We start from the raw sequence: 24,356 nt of genomic DNA, 5'->3' as shown, positions 1-24,356 counted from the left end.
CGATTGACGTCTGACCCGAGTGTTCGAGTGACGTCTGACCCGAGTGTTCGAGTGACGTTTGACCTGAGTGTTCGAGTGACGTTTGACCCGAGTGTTCGAGTGACGTTTGACCCGAGTGTTCGAGTGACGTTTGACCCGAGTGTTCGAGTGACGTTTGATCCGAGTTTTCGAGTGACGTTTGACCCGAGTGTTCGAGTGACGTTTGACCCGAGTGTTCGAGTGACGTTTGACCCTGAGTGTTCGAGTGACATCTGACCCGGGTGTTCGAGTGACATCTGACCCCGAGTGTTCGAGTGACATCTGACCCGAGTGTTCGAGTGACATCTGACCCGAGTGTTCGAGTGACATTTGACCCTGAGTGTTCGAGTGACATCTGACCCGAGTGTTCGAGTGACATCTGACCCGAGTGTTCGAGTGTCATCTGACCCGAGTGTTCGAGTGACATTTGACCCTGAGTGTTCGAGTGATATCTTACCCGAGTGTTCGAGTGACATCTGACCCGAGTGTTCGAGTGACATCTGACCCAAGTGTTCGAGTGACATTTGACCCTGAGTGTTCGAGTGACATCTGACCCGAGTGTTCGAGTGACATTTGACCCGAGTGTTCGAGTGACATCTGACCCGAGTGTTCGAGTGATATCTGACCCGAGTGTTCGAGTGACATTTGACCCTGAGTGTTTGAGTGATATTTGACCCGAGTGTTCAAGTGATATCTGACCAGAGTGTTCGAGTGACATTTGACCCTGAGTGTTCGAGTGACATCTGACCCGAGTGTTCGAGTGACATCTGACCCAAGTGTTCGAGTGACATTTGACCCTGAGTGTTCGAGTGACATCTGACCCGAGTGTTCGAGTGACATTTGACCCGAGTGTTCGAGTGACATCTGACCCGAGTGTTCGAGTGACATCTGACCCGAGTGTTCGAGTGACATCTGACCCGAGTGTTCGAGTGACATCTGACCCGAGTGTTCGAGTGACATTTGACCCTGAGTGTTCGAGTGACATCTGACCCGAGTGTTCGAGTGACATCTGACCCGAGTGTTCGAGTGTCATCTGACCCGAGTGTTCGAGTGACATTTGACCCTGAGTGTTCGAGTGATATCTTACCCGAGTGTTCGAGTGACATCTGACCCGAGTGTTCGAGTGACATCTGACCCGAGTGTTCGAGTGACATCTGACCCAAGTGTTCGAGTGACATTTGACCCTGAGTGTTCGAGTGACATCTGACCCGAGTGTTCGAGTGACATTTGACCCGAGTGTTCGAGTGACATCTGACCCGAGTGTTCGAGTGATATCTGACCCGAGTGTTCGAGTGACATTTGACCCTGAGTGTTTGAGTGATATTTGACCCGAGTGTTCAAGTGATATCTGACCAGAGTGTTCGAGTGACATTTGACCCTGAGTGTTCGCGTGACATCTGACCTGAGTGTTCGAGTGACATCTGACCCGAGTGTTCGAGTGACATCTGACCCGAGTGTTCGAGTGACATCTGACCCCGAGTGTTCGAGTGACATCTGACCCGAGTGTTCGAGTGACATCTGACCCGAGTGTTCGAGTGACATTTGACCCTGAGTGTTCGAGTGACATCTGACCCGAGTGTTCGAGTGACGTCTGACCCGAGTGTTCGAGTGACGTCTGACCCGAGTGTTCGAGTGACGTCTGACCCGAGTGTTCGAGTGACGTTTGACCTGAGTGTTCGAGTGACGTTTGACCCGAGTGTTCGAGTGACGTTTGACCCGAGTGTTCGAGTGACGTTTGACCCTGACTGAGTATTCGAGTGACGTTTGATCCGAGTTTTCGAGTGACGTTTGACCCGAGTGTTCGAGTGACGTTTGACCCGAGTGTTCGAGTGACGTTTGACCCTGAGTGTTCGAGTGACATCTGACCTGAGTGTTCGAGTGACATCTGACCCGAGTGTTCGAGTGACATCTGACCCGAGTGTTCGAGTGACATTTGACCCGAGTGTTTGAGTAACATTTGACCCGAGTGTTCGATTGACATTTGACCCGAGTGTTCAAGTGACATTTTACCCTGAGTGTTCGAGTGACATTTGACCCGAGTGTTTGAGTGACATTTGACCCGAGTGTTCGATTGACATTTGACCCTGAGTGTTTGAGTGATATCTGACCCGAGTGTTCGAGTGATATCTGACCCGAGTGTTCGAGTGACATTTGACCCTGAGTGTTTGAGTGACATTTGACCCGAGTGTTTGAGTGACATTTGACCCTGAGTGTTCGCGTGACATCTGACCTGAGTGTTCGAGTGACATCTGACCCGAGTGTTCGAGTGACATCTGACCCGAGTGTTCGAGTGACATTTGACCCTGAGTGTTCGAGTGACATCTGACCCGAGTGTTCGAGTGACATCTGACCCGAGTGTTCGAGTGACATCTGACCCCGAGTGTTCGAGTGACATCTGACCCGAGTGTTCGAGTGACATCTGACCCGAGTGTTCGAGTGACATCTGACCCGAGTGTTCGAGTGACATTTGACCCTGAGTGTTCGAGTGACATCTGACCCGAGTGTTCGAGTGACGTCTGACCCGAGTGTTCGAGTGACGTCTGACCCGAGTGTTCGAGTGACGTCTGACCCGAGTGTTCGAGTGACGTTTGACCTGAGTGTTCGAGTGACGTTTGACCCGAGTGTTCGAGTGACGTTTGACCCGAGTGTTCGAGTGACGTTTGACCCTGACTGAGTATTCGAGTGACGTTTGATCCGAGTTTTCGAGTGACGTTTGACCCTGAGTGTTCGAGTGACATCTGACTTGAGTGTTCGAGTGACATCTGACCCGAGTGTTCGAGTGACATCTGACCCGAGTGTTCGAGTGACATTTAACCCTGAGTGTTCGAGTGACATTTTACCCTGAGTGTTCGAGTGACATTTGACCAGAGTGTTTGAGTGACATTTGACCTGAGTGTTCGATTGACATTTGACCCTGAGTGTTTGAGTGACATTTGACCCGAGTGTTCGAGTGACATCTGACCCGAGTGTTCGAGTGACATCTGACCCGAGTGCTCGAGTGACATTTGACCCTGAGTGTTCGAGTGACATCTGACCCGAGTGTTCGAGTGACATTTGACCCTGAGTGTTCGAGTGACATTTGACCCGAGTGTTCGAGTGATATCTGACCAGAGTGTTCGAGTGACATTTGACCCTGAGTGTTCGAGTGACATCTGACCAGAGTGTTCGAGTGACATCTGACCCGAGTGTTCGAGTGTCATCTGACCCGAGTGTTCGAGTGACATTTGACCCTGAGTGTTCGAGTGACTTCTGACCCGAGTGTTCGAGTGACATCTGACCCGAGTGTTCGAGTGACATCTGACCCGAGTGTTCGAGTGACATCTGACCCGAGTGCTCGAGTGACATTTGACCCTGAGTGTTCGAGTGACATCTGACCCGAGTGTTCGAGTGACATCTGACCCGAGTGTTCGAGTGACGTTTGACCCGAGTGTTCGAGTGACGTTTGACCCGAGTGTTCGAGTGACGTTTGACCCGAGTGTTCGAGTGACGTTTGACCCTGAGTATTCGAGTGACGTTTGATCCGAGTGTTCGAGTGACGTTTGACCCGAGTGTTCGAGTGACGTTTGACCCGAGTGTTCGAGTGACGTTTGACTTGAGTGTTCGAGTGACATCTGACCCGAGTGTTCGAGTGACATCTGACCCGAGTGTTCGAGTGACATTTAACCCTGAGTGTTCGAGTGACATTTTACCCTGAGTGTTCGAGTGACATTTGACCCGAGTGTTTGAGTGACATTTGACCCGAGTGTTTGAGTGACATTTGACCCGAGTGTTCGAGTGACATCTGACCCGGGTGTTCGAGTGACATCTGACCCGAGTGCTCGAGTGACATTTGACCCTGAGTGTTCGAGTGACATCTGACCCAAGTGTTCGAGTGACATCTGACCCGAGTGTTTGAGTGACTTCTGACCCGAGTGTTCGAGTGACGTTTGACCCGAGTGTTCGAGTGACGTTTGACTCGAGTGTTCGAGTGACATTTGACCCGAGTGTTCGAGTGACGTTTGACCCGAGTGTTCGAGTGACGTTTGACCCGAGTGTTCGAGTGACGTTTGACCCGAGTGTTCGAGTGACGTTTGACCCGAGTGTTCGAGTGACGTTTGACCCGAGTGTTCGAGTGACGTTTGACCCTGAGTATTCGAGTGACGTTTGATCCGAGTGACGTTTGACCCGAGTGTTCGAGTGACGTTTGACCCGAGTGTTCGAGTGACGTTTGACTCTGAGTGTTCGAGTGACATCTGACCTGAGTGTTCGAGTGACATCTGACCCGAGTGTTCGAGTGACATCTGACCCGAGTGTTCGAGTGACATCTGACCCGAGTGTTCAATTGACATTTTACCCTGAGTGTTCGAGTGACATTTTACCCTGAGTGTTCGAGTGACATTTGACCCGAGTGTTTTAGGGACATTTGACCTGAGTGTTCGATTGACATTTGACCCTGAGTGTTTGAGTGACATTTGACCCGAGTGTTCAAGTGATATCTGACCCGAGTGTTCGAGTGACATTTGACCCGAGTGTTCAAGTGACATTTTACCCTGAGTGTTCGAGTGACATTTTACCCTGAGTGTTCGAGTGACATTTGACCCGAGTGTTCGAGTGACATCTGACCCTGAGTGTTCGAGTGACGGACGTTTGACCCGAGTGTTCAAGTGACGTTTGACCCGAGTGTTCGAGTGATATCTGACCAGAGTGTTCGAGTGACATTTGACCCTGAGTGTTCGAGTGACATCTGACCCTAGTGTTCGAGTGACATCTGACCCGAGTGTTCGAGTGACATTTGACCCGAGTGTTCGAGTGACATCTGACCCGAGTGTTCGAGTGACATCTGACCCTGAGTGTTCGAGTGACGTTTGACCCGAGTGTTCGAGCGACGTTTGACCCGAGTGTTCGAGTGACGTTTGACCCGAGTGTTCGAGTGACGTTTGACCCGAGTGTTCGAGTGACATTTGACCCGAGTGTTCGAGTGACGTTTGACCCTGAGTATTCGAGTGACGTTTGATCCGAGTGTTCGAGTGACGTTTGACCCGAGTGTTCGAGTGACGTTTGACCCGAGTGTTCGAGTGACGTTTGACCCGAGTGTTCGAGTGACGTTTGACCCTGAGTGTTCGAGTGACATCTGACTTGAGTGTTCGAGTGACATCTGACCCGAGTGTTCGAGTGACATCTGACCCGAGTGTTCGAGTGACATTTAACCCTGAGTGTTCGAGTGACATTTTACCCTGAGTGTTCGAGTGACATTTGACCCGAGTGTTTGAGTGACATTTGACCTGAGTGTTCGATTGACATTTGACCCTGAGTGTTTGAGTGACATTTGACCCGAGTGTTCGAGTGACATCTGACCCGAGTGTTCGAGTGACATCTGACCCGAGTGCTCGAGTGACATTTGACCCTGAGTGTTCGAGTGACATCTGACCCGAGTGTTCGAGTGACATTTGACCCTGAGTGTTCGAGTGACATTTGACCCGAGTGTTCGAGTGATATCTGACCAGAGTGTTCGAGTGACATTTGACCCTGAGTGTTCGAGTGACATCTGACCAGAGTGTTCGAGTGACATCTGACCCGAGTGTTCGAGTGTCATCTGACCCGAGTGTTCGAGTGACATCTGACCCGAGTGTTCGAGTGACATCTGACCCGAGTGTTCGAGTGACATCTGACCCGAGTGTTCGAGTGACATCTGACCCGAGTGCTCGAGTGACATTTGACCCTGAGTGTTCGAGTGACATCTGACCCGAGTGTTCGAGTGACATCTGACCCGAGTGTTCGAGTGACATCTGACCCGAGTGTTCGAGTGACATCTGACCCGAGTGTTCGAGTGACGTTTGACCCGAGTGTTCGAGTGACGTTTGACCCGAGTGTTCGAGTGACGTTTGACCCGAGTGTTCGAGTGACGTTTGACCCTGAGTATTCGAGTGACGTTTGATCCGAGTGTTCGAGTGACGTTTGACCCGAGTGTTCGAGTGACGTTTGACCCGAGTGTTCGAGTGACGTTTGACCCGAGTGTTCGAGTGACGTTTTACCCTGAGTGTTCGAGTGACATCTGACTTGAGTGTTCGAGTGACATCTGACCCGAGTGTTCGAGTGACATCTGACCCGAGTGTTCGAGTGACATTTAACCCTGAGTGTTCGAGTGACATTTTACCCTGAGTGTTCGAGTGACATTTGACCCGAGTGTTTGAGTGACATTTGACCTGAGTGTTCGATTGACATTTGACCCTGAGTGTTTGAGTGACATTTGACCCGAGTGTTCGAGTGACATCTGACCCGAGTGTTCGAGTGACATCTGACCCGAGTGCTCGAGTGACATTTGACCCTGAGTGTTCGAGTGACATCTGACCCGAGTTTTCGAGTGACATCTGACCCGAGTGTTCGAGTGACTTCTGACCCGAGTGTTCGAGTGACGTTTGACCCGAGTGTTCGAGTGACGTTTGACTCGAGTGTTCGAGTGACATTTGACCCGAGTGTTAGAGTGACGTTTGACCCGAGTGTTCGAGTGACGTTTGACCCGAGTGTTCGAGTGACGTTTGACCCGAGTGTTCGAGTGACGTTTGACCCGAGTGTTCGAGTGACGTTTGACCCGAGTGTTCGAGTGACGTTTGACCCTGAGTATTCGAGTGACGTTTGATCCGAGTGTTCGAGTGACGTTTGACCCGAGTGTTCGAGTGACGTTTGACCCGAGTGTTCGAGTGACGTTTGACTCTGAGTGTTCGAGTGACATCTGACCTGAGTGTTCGAGTGACATCTGACCCGAGTGTTCGAGTGACATCTGACCCGAGTGTTCGAGTGACATCTGACCCGAGTGTTCAATTGACATTTTACCCTGAGTGTTCGAGTGACATTTGACCCGAGTGTTTTAGGGACATTTGACCTGAGTGTTCGATTGACATTTGACCCTGAGTGTTTGAGTGACATTTGACCCGAGTGTTCAAGTGATATCTGACCCGAGTGTTCAAGTGACATTTTACCCTGAGTGTTCGAGTGACATTTGACCCGAGTGTTCGAGTGACATCTGACCCTGAGTGTTCGAGTGACGGACGTTTGACCCGAGTGTTCAAGTGACGTTTGACCCGAGTGTTCGAGTGATATCTGACCAGAGTGTTCGAGTGACATTTGACCCTGAGTGTTCGAGTGACATCTGACCCTAGTGTTCGAGTGACATCTGACCCGAGTGTTCGAGTGACATTTGACCCGAGTGCTCGAGTGACATCTGACCCGAGTGTTCGAGTGACATCTGACCCTGAGTGTTCGAGTGACGTTTGACCCGAGTGTTCGAGCGACGTTTGACCCGAGTGTTCGAGTGACGTTTGACCCGAGTGTTCGAGTGACGTTTGACCCAAGTGTTCGAGTGACGTTTGACCCTGAGTGTTCGAGTGACATCTGACCCGAGTTTTCGAGTGACATCTGACCCGAGTGTTCGAGTGACGTTTGACCCTGAGTGTTCGAGTGACATCTGACCCGAGTGTTCGAGTGATGTTTGACCCTGAGTGTTCGAGTGACATTTGACCCGAGTGTTCGAGTGATATCTGACCCGAGTGTTCGAGTGACATCTGACCCGAGTGTTCGAGTGACATCTGACCCGAGTGTTCGAGTGATATCTGACCCGAGTGTTCGAGTGACATCTGACCCTGAGTGTTCGAGTGACGGACGTTTGACCCGAGTGTTCAAGTGACGTTTGACCCGAGTGTTCGAGTGACGTTTGACCCGAGTGTTCGAGTGACGTTTGACCCGAGTGTTCGAGTGACGTTTGACCCGAATGTTCGAGTGACGTTTGACCCGAGTGTTCGAGCGAGGGGCGTTTGACCCGAGTGTTCGAGTGACATTTGACCCGAGTGTTCAACTGGCGTTTGACCCAAGTGTTCGAGGGGCGTTTTGCCCTGAGTGTTTGAGCGAGTGACGTTTGACCCGAGTGTTCGAGCGAGGGACGTTTGACCTGAGTGTTCGAGCGACGTTTGACCCGAGTGTTCGAGTGACGTTTGACCCGAGTATTCGAGTGACGTTTAACCCGAGTGTTCAGCTGGCGTTTGACCCAAGTGTTCGAGGGGAGTTTGAGCGAGTGACATTTGACCCGAGTGTTTGAGTGAGTGACATTTGACCCTGAGTTTTCGGGCGAGGGACATTTTACCCTGAGTGTTCGGGCGAGGGCCGGGTTCCTGAAGACTTGTCCAGACTTGGGGGCGTGTCCTTGGAGGAGCAGGTCTGGAGCCACGCCTCGTCCAGCGTCGCGGAGCTCCGAGACCCAGTGGAGGTGGAATTCTCTGGGTTTGATTGAGTTTGACTTATGAAGGAGCAGATGACAGAAACATGGATGAGTCTGTGTCAGAAGAAGAACAGCAGAGAAAGACAGAAATGTGCTGCTAAAGTTATGTATATAAAGTTATATAATATACATAAATATATATATTTATACACTGTATATATATGTATATATATATATATACTGTATATATATATATGTATACAGTATATATATATATATATATATATATACAGTGTATATATTTATACAGTGTATATATACGTATATATGTATATATGTATATATATATATATATATATATATATATATATATATATATATATATATATATATATATATATATATATATATATATATATATATATATACTGTATACATAAGTAGAAGTGCAAAGGAGTGCAAAGTCAGTCTGGACGTAAAACGTCTGATTTATAATTTGAAGTAAATATAATGTAACTGACATAAACTCAAAGCTCCTGTACTGGATTGAAATAAAGTCTGTTTGTTTTTCTTTTTGCATATTTTACATTGGGGGGGAAATGCATCTCCTGTTTTTTTGTTTTTTGCTATTTTATTTTATATTAGAACATAGACAACAACAACAATAACAGAAATGAAACAAATAAACAATAAACAGTAGAACATACTTGACAATGTGGCCCAGGATGGAGCCCTGTAGTGCCCAATGTGATCATACTGTAAATATAGTTTCTGACGAATGAGCAGGGTCAGTTTCAAGTGGGTCATCGCGGACATGTACACAAACTGTACACATACTGCACACATACTGTACACATACTGTACACATACTGCACACATACTGCACACAAACTGTACACGTACTGTACACATACTGTACACATACTGCACACATACTGCACACATACTGTACACATACTGCACACATACTGTACACATACTGCACACATACTGCACACAAACTGTACACGTACTGCACACATACTGTACACATACTGCACACATACTGCACACATACTGCACACATACTGTCAGCTGCTATGGGGTAATGTTTGGGCTATTTAAAGGTGCACTCAGTCACTTTCCTGGTGGAGTCTGCTTGTCTCCGTGGTGACAGTGGTGAGCGTGTCTAAGGATCTGCTCTGTGTAAAATAAAGGACTTTTAAGTCTTTTTCACGACTACAGAGCTTTCATTTTGACTAGAATCTACAATTTTCCTGTATTCAAAGAAGTTTTTTCCTGTTTATAGTTTTTGAAGTAGATTTTTAAACCTGCACTTGTGATTGAGTAAATGTTTTGCCGTGTAATTGTACTGCATTAAATTTAAAATCACAGAACAAAGGACAAAGCTCTTTTCTAAACACACATCACAGAGAGAGAGAGGAAGAAGCTGAACAAAGCTCCGTCCTGGGCTGTGCTCTGGACTCGGTGCAGGAGGTGGGGGACTGAAGGGTCCTGGCTAAACTCACATCTATGCTGGACCATGAGTGTCGCCCCCTGCAGGACACTCTGTCCGCTCATGTGCAATGCTGTCATATTCATGTGCAATACTGTCATATTCATGTGCAATACTGTCATAATCATGTGCAATACTGTCATATTCATGTGCAATACTGTCATAATCATGTGCAATACTGTCATATTCATGTGCAATCATATTGGTGCAATATTCTCCGTCCCTATAACAGCTGTAAATAAGAGTGTTACTTTTGTTACAATTATTATTTTTTTCAACTTTTTATTAAGAATGTAAGAGATTTTTTTAAAGATTTTTTTTTATAAGAGCTTTTCTATTAAGAGTGTTTTTTAAAGCTTTCTATAAGTTATCTGTTTTTTTACTTCTGTATCTACTTGCGTTGCAACACTGAAATTTCCACTTTGTGTGGACCAATAAAGGCTTATCTTATCTTATAACTGCGTCGCCTGCTCTGATTGGCCAGAGCTCAGAGAAGATGCAGACTTCCCTTTAAAGCAACTTCATTTAGTTTAAACAATCTAATTGATCACGTTTCGTTCACATATTAACTTTCTTTATTTAATTTAATTTGTTGTACTTTTTATGATGATGATATAAGATAAGATAAGATATTCCTTTATTGTCCCGCATGGGGAAATTTCATTGATGCAACGCAGGTAGATAAAGAAGAACAGAACAGATCACTTATAGGAAGTTTGAAAAACTCTCTCAGTAGAAGATCTCTTATAAACAAAACTCCCATAGACAAAACCTCCCATTTCCCAACAAGGGATGGAGGGGAAAAATAATAAAGATAAAAATAAATAATAAATAAATACATAAAAACCATTGCAGATGGTCATGACAGTAATTGCACATGAATATGTGTCACAACGTCACATGAATTTCACAGTAATTGCACATGAATCACGACAGTAATTGCACATATGACAGAATTGCACATGGTTAGGTCAGTATGTCGAGTGTTCAGGACTAACAGTGTTTGTTATAAAGTCTGACAGCAGCAGGAAGGAAAGACCTACGGAACCTTTCCCTCACACAGCGAGGGTGGATCAGTCTCTCACTGAAGCTGCTCTCCAGAGCGGACAGAGTGTCCTGCAGGGGGCGACACTCATGGTCCAGCATAGATGTGTATTTAGCCAGGACCCTTCTGTCCCCCACCTCCTGCACCGAGTTCAGAGCACAAAAACAACTTTTTAGCTTAATTGTTCTTGATGCTTCTTCCTCTTTTATTTTGTTTCCAGGGAAATAATATTGCCCAGATATATTGGGAAATTTCATCTAGATATTGAAAAATAAGGAATGTAATAATAACCATAAAATATTGTCATATTGTCTCACAATAATATCACAATGTCAAATTACAAGCATATTTGCTCAAATGCATTGTTTTGTTGCAACAGCTAAAGAAACAGAGGGAAAAAAGAGATGAGTTGGATCCGATGGCGGAGGAGGAAGCCGGCCAGACTCAGGCTTGAGCACATTGTGAGGGTCAGTTGGGAACGTGTTCATCTCACACCTTCAGGAGAGCTTCTCCAGATCCCGGGAGAGGCTGGGAACATTGAGTCTGAGTAGACCATGTTCTCCACCTCCATTCTCAATGTGGCTGCTTGTAGCTATGTTTGTAAGGTCTCTGGTGCTTGTCGCGGCAACAATCAACAAACCCAGTGGTGGACACCAGAAGTAAGGGATGCCGTCAGTCTGAAGGAGGCCGATCCTGTCTCTTTGGCTTGTGGGACTCCTGAGGCAGTCGACAGGTATCGGCCAAGCACATTGCAAACCCGGGGCTGGGAGGAGTTTGGAGAGGCCAGGGAGGAGGACTACTTTGAAGCTGTTTTCAATCCCACCATCAAGTCTTCTGAAGATGAAGCAAAGGCTGAAGACTCAGAGAATCAGAATTAGAATCATTTATTACTGGTCAAACAACAAGTTGGTGGAATTTGTTTTCAATACAGGGCAAGTGTGATGCTGTCGCTGCAGTGATGCTGTCGCTGCAGTGATGCAGTGATGCTGTCGCTGCAGTGATGCTGTCGCTGCAGTGATGCGGTCGCCGCAGTGATGCTGTCGCCGCAGTGATGCTGTCGCTGCAGTGATGCTGTCGCTGCAGTGATGCAGTGATGCTGTCGCTGCAGTGATGCTGTCGCTGCAGTGATGCGGTCGCCGCAGTGATGCTGTCGCTGCAGTGATGCTGTCGCTGCAGTGATGCTGTCGCTGCAGTGATGCGGTCGCCGCAGTGATGCTGTCGCTGCAGTGATGCTGTCGCTGCAGTGATGCAGTGATGCTGTCGCTGCAGTGATGCGGTCGCCGCAGTGATGCTGTCGCTGCAGTGATGCTGTCGCTGCAGTGATGCTGTCGCTGCAGTGATGCAGTGATGCTGTCGCTGCAGTGATGCGGTCGCTGCAGTGATGCTGTCGCTGCAGTGATGCTGTCGCTGCAGTGATGCTGTCGCTGCAGTGATGCGGTCGCCGCAGTGATGCTGTCGCTGCAGTGATGCTGTCGCCGCAGTGATGCTGTCGCTGCAGTGATGCGGTCGCCGCAGTGATGCTGTCGCTACAGTGATGCTGTCGCTGCAGTGATGCTGTCGCTGCAGTGATGCTGTCGCTGCAGTGATGCAGTTATGCTGTCGCTGCAGTGATGCAGTGATGCTGTCGCTGCAGTGATGCTGTCGCTGCAGTGATGCTGTCGCTGCAGTGATGCAGTGATGCTGTCGCTGCAGTGATGCTGTCGCTGCAGTGATGCAGTGATGCTGTCGCTGCAGTGATGCTGTCGCCGCAGTGATGCGGTCGCCGCAGTGATGCTGTCGCTGCAGTGATGCTGTCGCTGCAGTGATGCTGTCGCTGCAGTGATGCTGTCGCTGCAGTGATGCAGTGATGCTGTCGCTGCAGTGATGCTGTCGCTGCAGTGATGCAGTGATGCTGTCGCTGCAGTGATGCTGTTGCTGCAGTGATGCAGTGATGCTGTCGCTGCAGTGATGCTGTCGCTGCAGTGATTCAGTGATGCTGTCGCTGCAGTGATGCTGTCGCCGCAGTGATGCTGTCGCCGCAGTGATGCTGTCGCTGCAGTGATGCTGTCGCCGCAGTGATGCTGTCGCTGCAGTGATGCTGTCGCTGCAGTGATGCAGTGATGCTGTCGCTGCAGTGATGCTGTAGCTGCAGTGATGCTGTCGCTGCAGTGATGCTGTCGCTGCAGTGATGCAGTGATGCTGTCGCTGCAGTGATGCGGTCGCCGCAGTGATGCTGTCGCCGCAGTGATGCTGTCGCTGCAGTGATGCTGTCGCTGCAGTGATGCGGTCGCCGCAGTGATGCTGTCGCTGCAGTGATGCAGTGATGCTGTCGCTGCAGTGATGCTGTCGCTGCAGTGATGCTGTCGCTACAGTGATGCGGTCGCCGCAGTGATGCTGTCGCCGCAGTGATGCTGTCGCTGCAGTGATGCTGTCGCTGCAGTGATGCTGTCGCTGCAGTGATGCAGTGATGCTGTCGCTGCAGTGATGCAGTGATGCTGTCGCTGCAATGATGCTGTCGCTGCAGTGATGCTGTCGCTGCAGTGATGCAGTGATGCTGTCGCTGCAGTGATGCTGTTGCTGCAGTGATGCAGCGATGCTGTCGCTGCAGTGATGCTGTCGCTGCAGTGATGCTGTCGCTGCAGTGATGCAGTGATGCTGTCGCTGCAGTGATGCAGTGATGCTGTCGCTGCAGTGATGCTGTCGCTGCAGTGATGCAGTGATGCTGTCGCTGCAGTGATGCTGTCGCTGCAGTGATGCTGTCGCTGCAGTGATGAAGTGATGCTGTCGCTGCAGTGATGCAGTGATGCTGTCGCTGCAGTGATGCAGTGATGCTGTCGCTGCAGTGATGCTGTCGCTGCAGTGATGCGGTCGCCGCAGTGATGCTGTCGCTGCAGTGATGATGTCGCTGCAGTGATGCTGTCGCCGCAGTGATGCTGTCGCTGCAGTGATGCGGTCGCCGCAGTGATGCTGTCGCTACAGTGATGCTGTCGCTGCAGTGATGCTGTCGCTGCAGTGATGCTGTCGCTGCAGTGATGCAGTGATGCTGTCGCTGCAGTGATGCAGTGATGCTGTCGCTGCAGTGATGCTGTCGCTGCAGTGATGCTGTCGCTGCAGTGATGCAGTGATGCTGTCGCTGCAGTGATGCTGTCGCTGCAGTGATGCAGTGATGCTGTCGCTGCAGTGATGCTGTCGCTGCAGTGATGCGGTCGCCGCAGTGATGCTGTCGCTGCAGTGATGCTGTCGCTGCAGTGATGCTGTCGCTGCAGTGATGCTGTCGCTGCAGTGATGCAGTGATGCTGTCGCTGCAGTGATGCGGTCGCCGCAGTGATGCTGTCGCCGCAGTGATGCTGTCGCTGCAGTGATGCTGTCGCTGCAGTGATGCAGTGATGCTGTCGCTGCAGTGATGCGGTCGCTGCAGTGATGCTGTCGCTGCAGTGATGCTGTCGCTGCAGTGATGCTGTCGCTGCAGTGATGCGGTCGCCGCAGTGATGCTGTCGCTGCAGTGATGCTGTCGCCGCAGTGATGCTGTCGCCGCAGTGATGCTGTCGCTGCAGTGATGCGGTCGCTGCAGTGATGCTGTCGCTACAGTGATGCTGTCGCTGCAGTGATGCTGTCGCTGCAGTGATGCTGTCGCTGCAGTGATGCTGTCGCTGCAGTGATGCTGTCGCCGCAGTGATGCTGTCGCTGCAGTGATGCGGTCGCCGCAGTGATGCTGTCGCTACAGTGATGCTGTCGCTGCAGTGATGCTGTCGCTGCAGTGATGCTGTCGCTGCAGTGATGCAGTGATGCTGTCGCTGCAGTGATGCAGTGATGCTGTCGCTGCAGTGATGCTGTCGCTGCAGTGATGCTGTCGCTGCAGTGATGCAGTGATGCTGTCGCTGCAGTGATGCTGTCGCTGCAGTGATGCAGTGATGCTGTCGCTGCAGTGATGCTGTCACTGCAGTGATGCGGTCGCCGCAGTGATGCTGTCGCTGCAGTGATGCTGTCGCTGCAGTGATGCTGTCGCTGCAGTGATGCTGTCGCTGCAGTGATGCAGTGGTGCTGTCGCTGCAGTGATGCTGTCGCTGCAGTGAGGCAGTGATGCTGTCGCTGCAGTGATGCTGTTGCTGCAGTGATGCAGTGATGCTGTCGCTGCAGTGATGCTGTCGCTGCAGTGATGCAGTGATGCTGTCGCTGCAGTGATGCTGTCGCTGCAGTGATGCGGTCGCCGCAGTGATGCTGTCGCCGCAGTGATGCTGTCGCTGCAGTGATGCTGTCGCTGCAGTAATGCAGTGATGCTGTCGCTGCAGTGATGCTGTCGCTGCAGTGATGCTGTCGCTGCAGTGATGCTGTCGCTGCAGTGATGCAGTGATGCTGTCGCTGCAGTGATGCTGTCGCTGCAGTGATGCAGTGATGCTGTCGCTGCAGTGATGCGGTCGCCGCAGTGATGCTGTCGCTGCAGTGATGCTGTCGCTGCAGTGATGCTGTCGCTGCAGTGATGCGGTCGCCGCAGTGATGCTGTCGCTGCAGTGATGCAGTGATGCTGTCGCTGCAGTGATGCTGTCGCTGCAGTGATGCTGTCGCTGCAGTGATGCTGTCGCTGCAGTGATGCGGTCGCCGCAGTGATGCTGTCGCCGCAGTGATGCTGTCGCTGCAGTGATGCTGTCGCTGCAGTGATGCTGTCGCTGCAGTGATGCTGTCGCTGCAGTGATGCAGTGATGCTGTCGCTGCAGTGATGCAGTGATGCTGTCGCTGCAATGATGCTGTCGCTGCAGTGATGCTGTCGCTGCAGTGATGAAGTGATGCTGTCGCTGCAGTGATGCAGTGATGCTGTCGCTGCAGTGATGCTGTCGCTGCAGTGATGCTGTCGCTGCAGTGATGCGGTCGCCGCAGTGATGCTGTCGCTGCAGTGATGCTGTCGCTGCAGTGATGCTGTCGCCGCAGTGATGCTGTCGCTGCAGTGATGCGGTCGCCGCAGTGATGCTGTCGCTACAGTGATGCTGTTGCTGCAGTGATGCTGTCGCTGCAGTGATGCTGTCGCTGCAGTGATGCAGTAATGCTGTCGCTGCAGTGATGCAGTGATGCTGTCGCTGCAGTGATGCTGTCGCTGCAGTGATGCTGTCGCTGCAGTGATGCAGTGATGCTGTCGCTGCAGTGATGCTGTCGCTGCAGTGATGCAGTGATGCTGTCGCTGCAGTGATGCTGTCGCTGCAGTGATGCAGTGATGCTGTCGCTGCAGTGATGCTGTCGCTGCAGTGATGCGGTCGCCGCAGTGATGCTGTCGCTGCAGTGATGCTGTCGCTGCAGTGATGCTGTCGCTGCAGTGATGCGGTCGCCGCAGTGATGCTGTCGCTGCAGTGATGCTGTCGCTGCAGTGATGCAGTGATGCTGTCGCTGCAGTGATGCGGTCGCTGCAGTGATGCTGTCGCTGCAGTGATGCTGTCGCTGCAGTGATGCTGTCGCTGCAGTGATTGCTGTCGCCGCAGTGATGCTGTCGCTGCAGTGATGCTGTCGCTGCAGTGATGCTGTCGCCGCAGTGATGCTGTCGCTGCAGTGATGCGGTCGCAGCAGTGATGCTGTCGCTACAGTGATGCTGTCGCTGCAGTGATGCTGTCGCTGCAGTGATGCTGTCGCTGCAGTGATGCAGTGATGCTGTCGCTGCAGTGATGCAGTGATGCTGTCGCTGCAGTGATGCTGTCGCTGCAGTGATGCTGTCGCTGCAGTGATGCAGTGATGCTGTCGCTGCAGTGATGCAGTGATGCTGTCGCTGCAGTGATGCTGTCGCTGCAGTGATGCTGTCGCTGCAGTGATGCAGTGATGCTGTCGCTGCAGTGATGCTGTCGCTGCAGTGATGCAGTGATGCTGTCGCTGCAGTGATGCTGTCACTGCAGTGATGCTGTCGCCGCAGTGATGCTGTCGCTGCAGTGATGCTGTCGCTGCAGTGATGCTGTCGCTGCAGTGATGCTGTCGCTGCAGTGATGCAGTGATGCTGTCGCTGCAGTGATGCTGTCGCTGCAGTGATGCAGTGATGCTGTCGCTGCAGTGATGCTGTTGCTGCAGTGATGCAGTGATGCTGTCGCTGCAGTGATGCTGTCGCTGCAGTGATGCAGTGATGCTGTCGCTGCAGTGATGCTGTCGCTGCAGTGATGCTGTCGCTGCAGTGATGCGGTCGCCGCAGTGATGCTGTCGCCGCAGTGATGCTGTCGCTGCAGTGATGCTGTCGCTGCAGTAATGCAGTGATGCTGTCGCTGCAGTGATGCTGTCGCTGCAGTGATGCTGTCGCTGCAGTGATGCTGTCGCTGCAGTGATGCAGTGATGCTGTCGCTGCAGTGATGCGGTCGCCGCAGTGATGCTGTCGCTGCAGTGATGCTGTCGCTGCAGTGATGCTGTCGCTGCAGTGATGCGGTCGCCGCAGTGATGCTGTCGCTGCAGTGATGCAGTGATGCTGTCGCTGCAGTGATGCTGTCGCTGCAGTGATGCTGTCGCTGCAATGATGCTGTCGCTGCAGTGATGCTGTCGCTGCAGTGATGCAGTGATGCTGTCGCTGCAGTGATGCTGTTGCTGCAGTGATGCAGCGATGCTGTCGCTGCAGTGATGCTGTCGCTGCAGTGATGCTGTCGCTGCAGTGATGCAGTGATGCTGTCGCTGCAGTGATGCAGTGATGCTGTCGCTGCAGTGATGCTGTCGCTGCAGTGATGCAGTGATGCTGTCGCTGCAGTGATGCTGTCGCTGCAGTGATGAAGTGATGCTGTCGCTGCAGTGATGCAGTGATGCTGTCGCTGCAGTGATGCTGTCGCTGCAGTGATGCTGTCGCTGCAGTGATGCGGTCGCCGCAGTGATGCTGTCGCTGCAGTGATGCTGTCGCTGCAGTGATGCTGTCGCCGCAGTGATGCTGTCGCTGCAGTGATGCGGTCGCCGCAGTGATGCTGTCGCTACAGTGATGCTGTCGCTGCAGTGATGCTGTCGCTGCAGTGATGCAGTGATGCTGTCGCTGCAGTGATGCAGTGATGCTGTCGCTGCAGTGATGCTGTCGCTGCAGTGATGCTGTCGCTGCAGTGATGCAGTGATGCTGTCGCTGCAGTGATGCTGTCGCTGCAGTGATGCAGTGATGCTGTCGCTGCAGTGATGCTGTCGCTGCAGTGATGCGGTCGCCGCAGTGATGCTGTCGCTGCAGTGATGCTGTCGCTGCAGTGATGCTGTCGCTGCAGTGATGCGGTCGCCGCAGTGATGCTGTCGCTGCAGTGATGCTGTCGCTGCAGTGATGCAGTGATGCTGTCGCTGCAGTGATGCGGTCGCTGCAGTGATGCTGTCGCTGCAGTGATGCTGTCGCTGCAGTGATGCTGTCGCTGCAGTGATTGCGGTCGCCGCAGTGATGCTGTCGCTGCAGTGATGCTGTCGCTGCAGTGATGCTGTCGCCGCAGTGATGCTGTCGCTGCAGTGATGCGGTCGCCGCAGTGATGCTGTCGCTACAGTGATGCTGTCGCTGCAGTGATGCTGTCGCTACAGTGATGCTGTCGCTGCAGTGATGCTGTCGCTACAGTGATGCTGTCGCTGCAGTGATGCTGTCGCTGCAGTGATGCTGTCGCTGCAGTGATGCAGTGATGCTGTCGCTGCAGTGATGCAGTGATGCTGTCGCTGCAGTGATGCTGTCGCTGCAGTGATGCTGTCGCTGCAGTGATGCAGTGATGCTGTCGCTGCAGTGATGCTGTCGCTGCAGTGATGCAGTGATGCTGTCGCTGCAGTGATGCTGTCACTGCAGTGATGCGGTCGCCGCAGTGATGCTGTCGCTGCAGTGATGCTGTCGCTGCAGTGATGCTGTCGCTGCAGTGATGCTGTCGCTGCAGTGATGCAGTGATGCTGTCGCTGCAGTGATGCTGTCGCTGCAGTGATGCTGTCGCTGCAGTGATGCGGTCGCCGCAGTGATGCTGTCGCCGCAGTGATGCTGTCGCCGCAGTGATGCTGTCGCTGGAGTGATGCAGTGATGCTGTCGCTGCAGTGATGCTGTCGCTGCAGTGATGCTGTCGCTGCAGTGATGCTGTCGCTGCAGTGATGCAGTGATGCTGTCGCTGCAGTGATGCGGTCGCCGTAGTGATGCTGTCGCTGCAGTGATGCTGTCGCTGCAGTGATGCTGTCGCTGCAGTGATGCGGTCGCCGCAGTGATGCTGTCGCTGCAGTGATGCAGTGATGCTGTCGCTGCAGTGATGCTGTCGCTGCAGTGATGCTGTCGCTGCAGTGATGCTGTCGCTGCAGTGATGCTGTCGCTGCAGTGATGCGGTCGCCGCAGTGATGCTGTCGCTGCAGTGATGCTGTCGCTGCAGTGATGCTGTCGCTGCAGTGATGCTGTCGCTGCAGTGATGCAGTGATGCTGTCGCTGCAGTGATGCAGTGATGCTGTCGCTGCAATGATGCTGTCGCTGCAGTGATGCTGTCGCTGCATTGATGCAATGATGCTGTCGCTGCAGTGATGCTGTTGCTGCAGTGATGCAGCGATGCTGTCGCTGCAGTGATGCTGTCGCTGCAGTGATGCTGTCGCTGCAGTGATGCTGTCGCTGCAGTGATGCAGTGATGCTGTCGCTGCAGTGATGCTGTCGCTGCAGTGATGCTGTCGCTGCAGTGATGAAGTGATGCTGTCGCTGCAGTGATGCAGTGATGCTGTCGCTGCAGTGATGCAGTGATGCTGTCGCTGCAGTGATGCTGTCGCTGCAGTGATGCGGTCGCCGCAGTGATGCTGTCGCTGCAGTGATGCTGTCGCTGCAGTGATGCTGTCGCCGCAGTGATGCTGTCGCTGCAGTGATGCGGTCGCCGCAGTGATGCTGTCGCTACAGTGATGCTGTCGCTGCAGTGATGCTGTCGCTGCAGTGATGCTGTCGCTGCAGTGATGCAGTGATGCTGTCGCTGCAGTGATGCAGTGATGCTGTCGCTGCAGTGATGCTGTCGCTGCAGTGATGCTGTCGCTGCAGTGATGCTGTCGCTGCAGTGATGCAGTGATGCTGTCGCTGCAGTGATGCTGTCGCTGCAGTGATGCAGTGATGCTGTCGCTGCAGTGATGCTGTCGCTGCAGTGATGCGGTCGCCGCAGTGATGCTGTCGCTGCAGTGATGCTGTCGCTGCAGTGATGCTGTCGCTGCAGTGATGCTGTCGCTGCAGTGATGCAGTGATGCTGTCGCTGCAGTGATGCTGTCGCTGCAGTGATGCAGTGATGCTGTCGCTGCAGTGATGCTGTCGCTGCAGTGATGCAGTGATGCTGTCGCTGCAGTGATGCTGTCGCTGCAGTGATGCTGTCGCTGCAGTGATGCGGTCGCCGCAGTGATGCTGTCGCTGCAGTGATGCTGTCGCTGCAGTGATGCTGTCGCTGCAGTGATGCGGTCGCCGCAGTGATGCTGTCGCTGCAGTGATGCTGTCGCTGCAGTGATGCAGTGATGCTGTCGCTGCAGTGATGCTGTCGCTGCAGTGATGCTGTCGCTGCAGTGATGCGGTCGCCGCAGTGATGCTGTCGCTGCAGTGATGCTGTCGCTGCAGTGATGCTGTCGCTGCAGTGATGCTGTCGCCGCAGTGATGCTGTCGCTGCAGTGATGCGGTCGCCGCAGTGATGCGGTCGCCGCAGTGATGCTGTCGCTACAGTGATGCTGTCGCTGCAGTGATGCTGTCGCTGCAGTGATGCAGTGATGCTGTCGCTGCAGTGATGCAGTGATGCTGTCGCTGCAGTGATGCTGTCGCTGCAGTGATGCTGTCGCTGCAGTGATGCTGTCGCTGCAGTGATGCAGTGATGCTGTCGCTGCAGTGATGCTGTCGCTGCAGTGATGCAGTGATGCTGTCGCTGCAGTGATGCAGTGATGCTGTCGCTGCAGTGATGCTGTCGCTGCAGTGATGCAGTGATGCTGTCGCTGCAGTGATGCTGTCACTGCAGTGATGCGGTCGCCGCAGTGATGCTGTCGCTGCAGTGATGCTGTCGCTGCAGTGATGCTGTCGCTGCAGTGATGCTGTCGCTGCAGTGATGCAGTGATGCTGTCGCTGCAGTGATGCTGTCGCTGCAGTGATGCTGTCGCTGCAGTGATGCGGTCGCCGCAGTGATGCTGTCGCCGCAGTGATGCTGTCGCCGCAGTGATGCTGTCGCTGGAGTGATGCAGTGATGCTGTCGCTGCAGTGATGCTGTCGCTGCAGTGATGCTGTCGCTGCAGTGATGCTGTCGCTGCAGTGATGCAGTGATGCTGTCGCTGCAGTGATGCGGTCGCCGTAGTGATGCTGTCGCTGCAGTGATGCTGTCGCTGCAGTGATGCTGTCGCTGCAGTGATGCGGTCGCCGCAGTGATGCTGTCGCTGCAGTGATGCAGTGATGCTGTCGCTGCAGTGATGCTGTCGCTGCAGTGATGCTGTCGCTGCAGTGATGCTGTCGCTGCAGTGATGCTGTCGCTGCAGTGATGCGGTCGCCGCAGTGATGCTGTCACTGCAGTGATGCTGTCGCTGCAGTGATGCTGTCGCTGAAGTGATGCTGTCGCTGCAGTGATGCAGTGATGCTGTCGCTGCAGTGATGCAGTGATGCTGTCGCTGCAATGATGCTGTCGCTGCAGTGATGCTGTCGCTGCATTGATGCAATGATGCTGTCGCTGCAGTGATGCTGTTGCTGCAGTGATGCAGCGATGCTGTCGCTGCAGTGATGCTGTCGCTGCAGTGATGCTGTCGCTGCAGTGATGCTGTCGCTGCAGTGATGCAGTGATGCTGTCGCTGCAGTGATGCTGTCGCTGCAGTGATGCTGTCGCTGCAGTGATGAAGTGATGCTGTCGCTGCAGTGATGCAGTGATGCTGTCGCTGCAGTGATGCAGTGATGCTGTCGCTGCAGTGATGCTGTCGCTGCAGTGATGCGGTCGCCGCAGTGATGCTGTCGCTGCAGTGATGCTGTCGCTGCAGTGATGCTGTCGCCGCAGTGATGCTGTCGCTGCAGTGATGCGGTCGCCGCAGTGATGCTGTCGCTACAGTGATGCTGTCGCTGCAGTGATGCTGTCGCTGCAGTGATGCTGTCGCTGCAGTGATGCAGTGATGCTGTCGCTGCAGTGATGCAGTGATGCTGTCGCTGCAGTGATGCTGTCGCTGCAGTGATGCTGTCGCTGCAGTGATGCTGTCGCTGCAGTGATGCAGTGATGCTGTCGCTGCAGTGATGCTGTCGCTGCAGTGATGCAGTGATGCTGTCGCTGCAGTGATGCTGTCGCTGCAGTGATGCGGTCGCCGCAGTGATGCTGTCGCTGCAGTGATGCTGTCGCTGCAGTGATGCTGTCGCTGCAGTGATGCTGTCGCTGCAGTGATGCAGTGATGCTGTCGCTGCAGTGATGCTGTCGCTGCAGTGATGCAGTGATGCTGTCGCTGCAGTGATGCTGTCGCTGCAGTGATGCAGTGATGCTGTCGCTGCAGTGATGCTGTCGCTGCAGTGATGCTGTCGCTGCAGTGATGCGGTCGCCGCAGTGATGCTGTCGCTGCAGTGATGCTGTCGCTGCAGTGATGCTGTCGCTGCAGTGATGCGGTCGCCGCAGTGATGCTGTCGCTGCAGTGATGCTGTCGCTGCAGTGATGCAGTGATGCTGTCGCTGCAGTGATGCGGTCGCTGCAGTGATGCTGTCGCTGCAGTGATGCTGTCGCTGCAGTGATGCTGTCGCTGCAGTGATTGCGGTCGCCGCAGTGATGCTGTCGCTGCAGTGATGCTGTCGCTGCAGTGATGCTGTCGCCGCAGTGATGCTGTCGCTGCAGTGATGCGGTCGCAGCAGTGATGCTGTCGCTACAGTGATGCTGTCGCTGCAGTGATGCTGTCGCTGCAGTGATGCTGTCGCTGCAGTGATGCAGTGATGCTGTCGCTGCAGTGATGCAGTGATGCTGTCGCTGCAGTGATGCTGTCGCTGCAGTGATGCTTTCGCTGCAGTGATGCAGTGATGCTGTCGCTGCAGTGATGCAGTGATGCTGTCGCTGCAGTGATGCTGTCGCTGCAGTGATGCTGTCGCTGCAGTGATGCAGTGATGCTGTCGCTGCAGTGATGCTGTCGCTGCAGTGATGCAGTGATGCTGTCGCTGCAGTGATGCTGTCACTGCAGTGATGCTGTTGCCGCAGTGATGCTTCGCTGCAGTGATGCTGTCGCTGCAGTGATGCTGTCGCTGCAGTGATGCTGTCGCTGCAGTGATGCAGTGATGCTGTCGCTGCAGTGATGCTGTCGCTGCAGTGATGCAGTGATGCTGTCGCTGCAGTGATGCTGTTGCTGCAGTGATGCAGTGATGCTGTCGCTGCAGTGATGCTGTCGCTGCAGTGATGCAGTGATGCTGTCGCTGCAGTGATGCTGTCGCTGCAGTGATGCTGTCGCTGCAGTGATGCGGTCGCCGCAGTGATGCTGTCGCCGCAGTGATGCTGTCGCTGCAGTGATGCTGTCGCTGCAGTAATGCAGTGATGCTGTCGCTGCAGTGATGCTGTCGCTGCAGTGATGCTGTCGCTGCAGTGATGCTGTCGCTGCAGTGATGCAGTGATGCTGTCGCTGCAGTGATGCGGTCGCCGCAGTGATGCTGTCGCTGCAGTGATGCTGTCGCTGCAGTGATGCTGTCGCTGCAGTGATGCTGTCGCTGCAGTGATGCTGTCGCTGCAGTGATGCTGTCGCTGCAGTGATGCTGTCGCTGCAGTGATGCTGTCGCTGCAGTGATGCTGTCGCTGCAGTGATGCGGTCGCCGCAGTGATGCTGTCGCCGCAGTGATGCTGTCGCTGCAGTGATGCTGTCGCTGCAGTGATGCTGTCGCTGCAGTGATGCTGTCGCTGCAGTGATGCAGTGATGCTGTCGCTGCAGTGATGCAGTGATGCTGTCGCTGCAATGATGCTGTCGCTGCAGTGATGCTGTCGCTGCAGTGATGCAGTGATGCTGTCGCTGCAGTGATGCTGTTGCTGCAGTGATGCAGCGATGCTGTCGCTGCAGTGATGCTGTCGCTGCAGTGATGCTGTCGCTGCAGTGATGCAGTGATGCTGTCGCTGCAGTGATGCAGTGATGCTGTCGCTGCAGTGATGCTGTCGCTGCAGTGATGCAGTGATGCTGTCGCTGCAGTGATGCTGTCGCTGCAGTGATGAAGTGATGCTGTCGCTGCAGTGATGCAGTGATGCTGTCGCTGCAGTGATGCTGTCGCTGCAGTGATGCTGTCGCTGCAGTGATGCGGTCGCCGCAGTGATGCTGTCGCTGCAGTGATGCTGTCGCTGCAGTGATGCTGTCGCCGCAGTGATGCTGTCGCTGCAGTGATGCGGTCGCCGCAGTGATGCTGTCGCTACAGTGATGCTGTCGCTGCAGTGATGCTGTCGCTGCAGTGATGCAGTGATGCTGTCGCTGCAGTGATGCAGTGATGCTGTCGCTGCAGTGATGCTGTCGCTGCAGTGATGCTGTCGCTGCAGTGATGCAGTGATGCTGTCGCTGCAGTGATGCGGTCGCCGCAGTGATGCTGTCGCTGCAGTGATGCTGTCGCTGCAGTGATGCTGTCGCTGCAGTGATGCAGTGATGCTGTCGCTGCAGTGATGCGGTCGCTGCAGTGATGCTGTCGCTGCAGTGATGCTGTCGCTGCAGTGATGCTGTCGCTGCAGTGATGCGGTCGCTGCAGTGATGCTGTCGCTGCAGTGATGCGGTCGCCGCAGTGATGCTGTCGCCGCAGTGAT

The 24,356-nt window shown here is 53.3% G+C and overlaps 1 protein-coding gene across 1 annotated transcript in view; it reads right to left on the bottom strand.

The window, feature by feature from the left end:
• LOC140353466 (glutathione hydrolase-like YwrD proenzyme) overlaps positions 1-11,302 on the bottom strand; it is an 82,343-nt gene extending 71,041 nt beyond the window's left edge. Inside the window, exons 1-2 of the mRNA XM_072438041.1 lie at positions 11,240-11,302; positions 8,132-8,284 (exon numbers count right to left, since the gene is read on the bottom strand). Of these exons, the coding sequence (XP_072294142.1) occupies positions 8,132-8,284; positions 11,240-11,302 (216 nt within the window). The remainder of the gene's footprint in view (positions 1-8,131; positions 8,285-11,239) is intronic.
• Between the last annotated feature and the right edge of the window lie 13,054 nt (positions 11,303-24,356).

Source organism: Eucyclogobius newberryi, unplaced genomic scaffold, assembly GCF_026437365.1.
Source record: "Eucyclogobius newberryi isolate DKJ021-1_F unplaced genomic scaffold, fEucNew1.0.hap1 SCAF_9, whole genome shotgun sequence".
NCBI classification, from domain to species: domain Eukaryota; kingdom Metazoa; phylum Chordata; class Actinopteri; order Gobiiformes; family Gobiidae; genus Eucyclogobius; species Eucyclogobius newberryi.
Note: the sequence above shows the minus strand (reverse complement) of the source record. Positions and strands in the feature narration are given on the sequence as shown.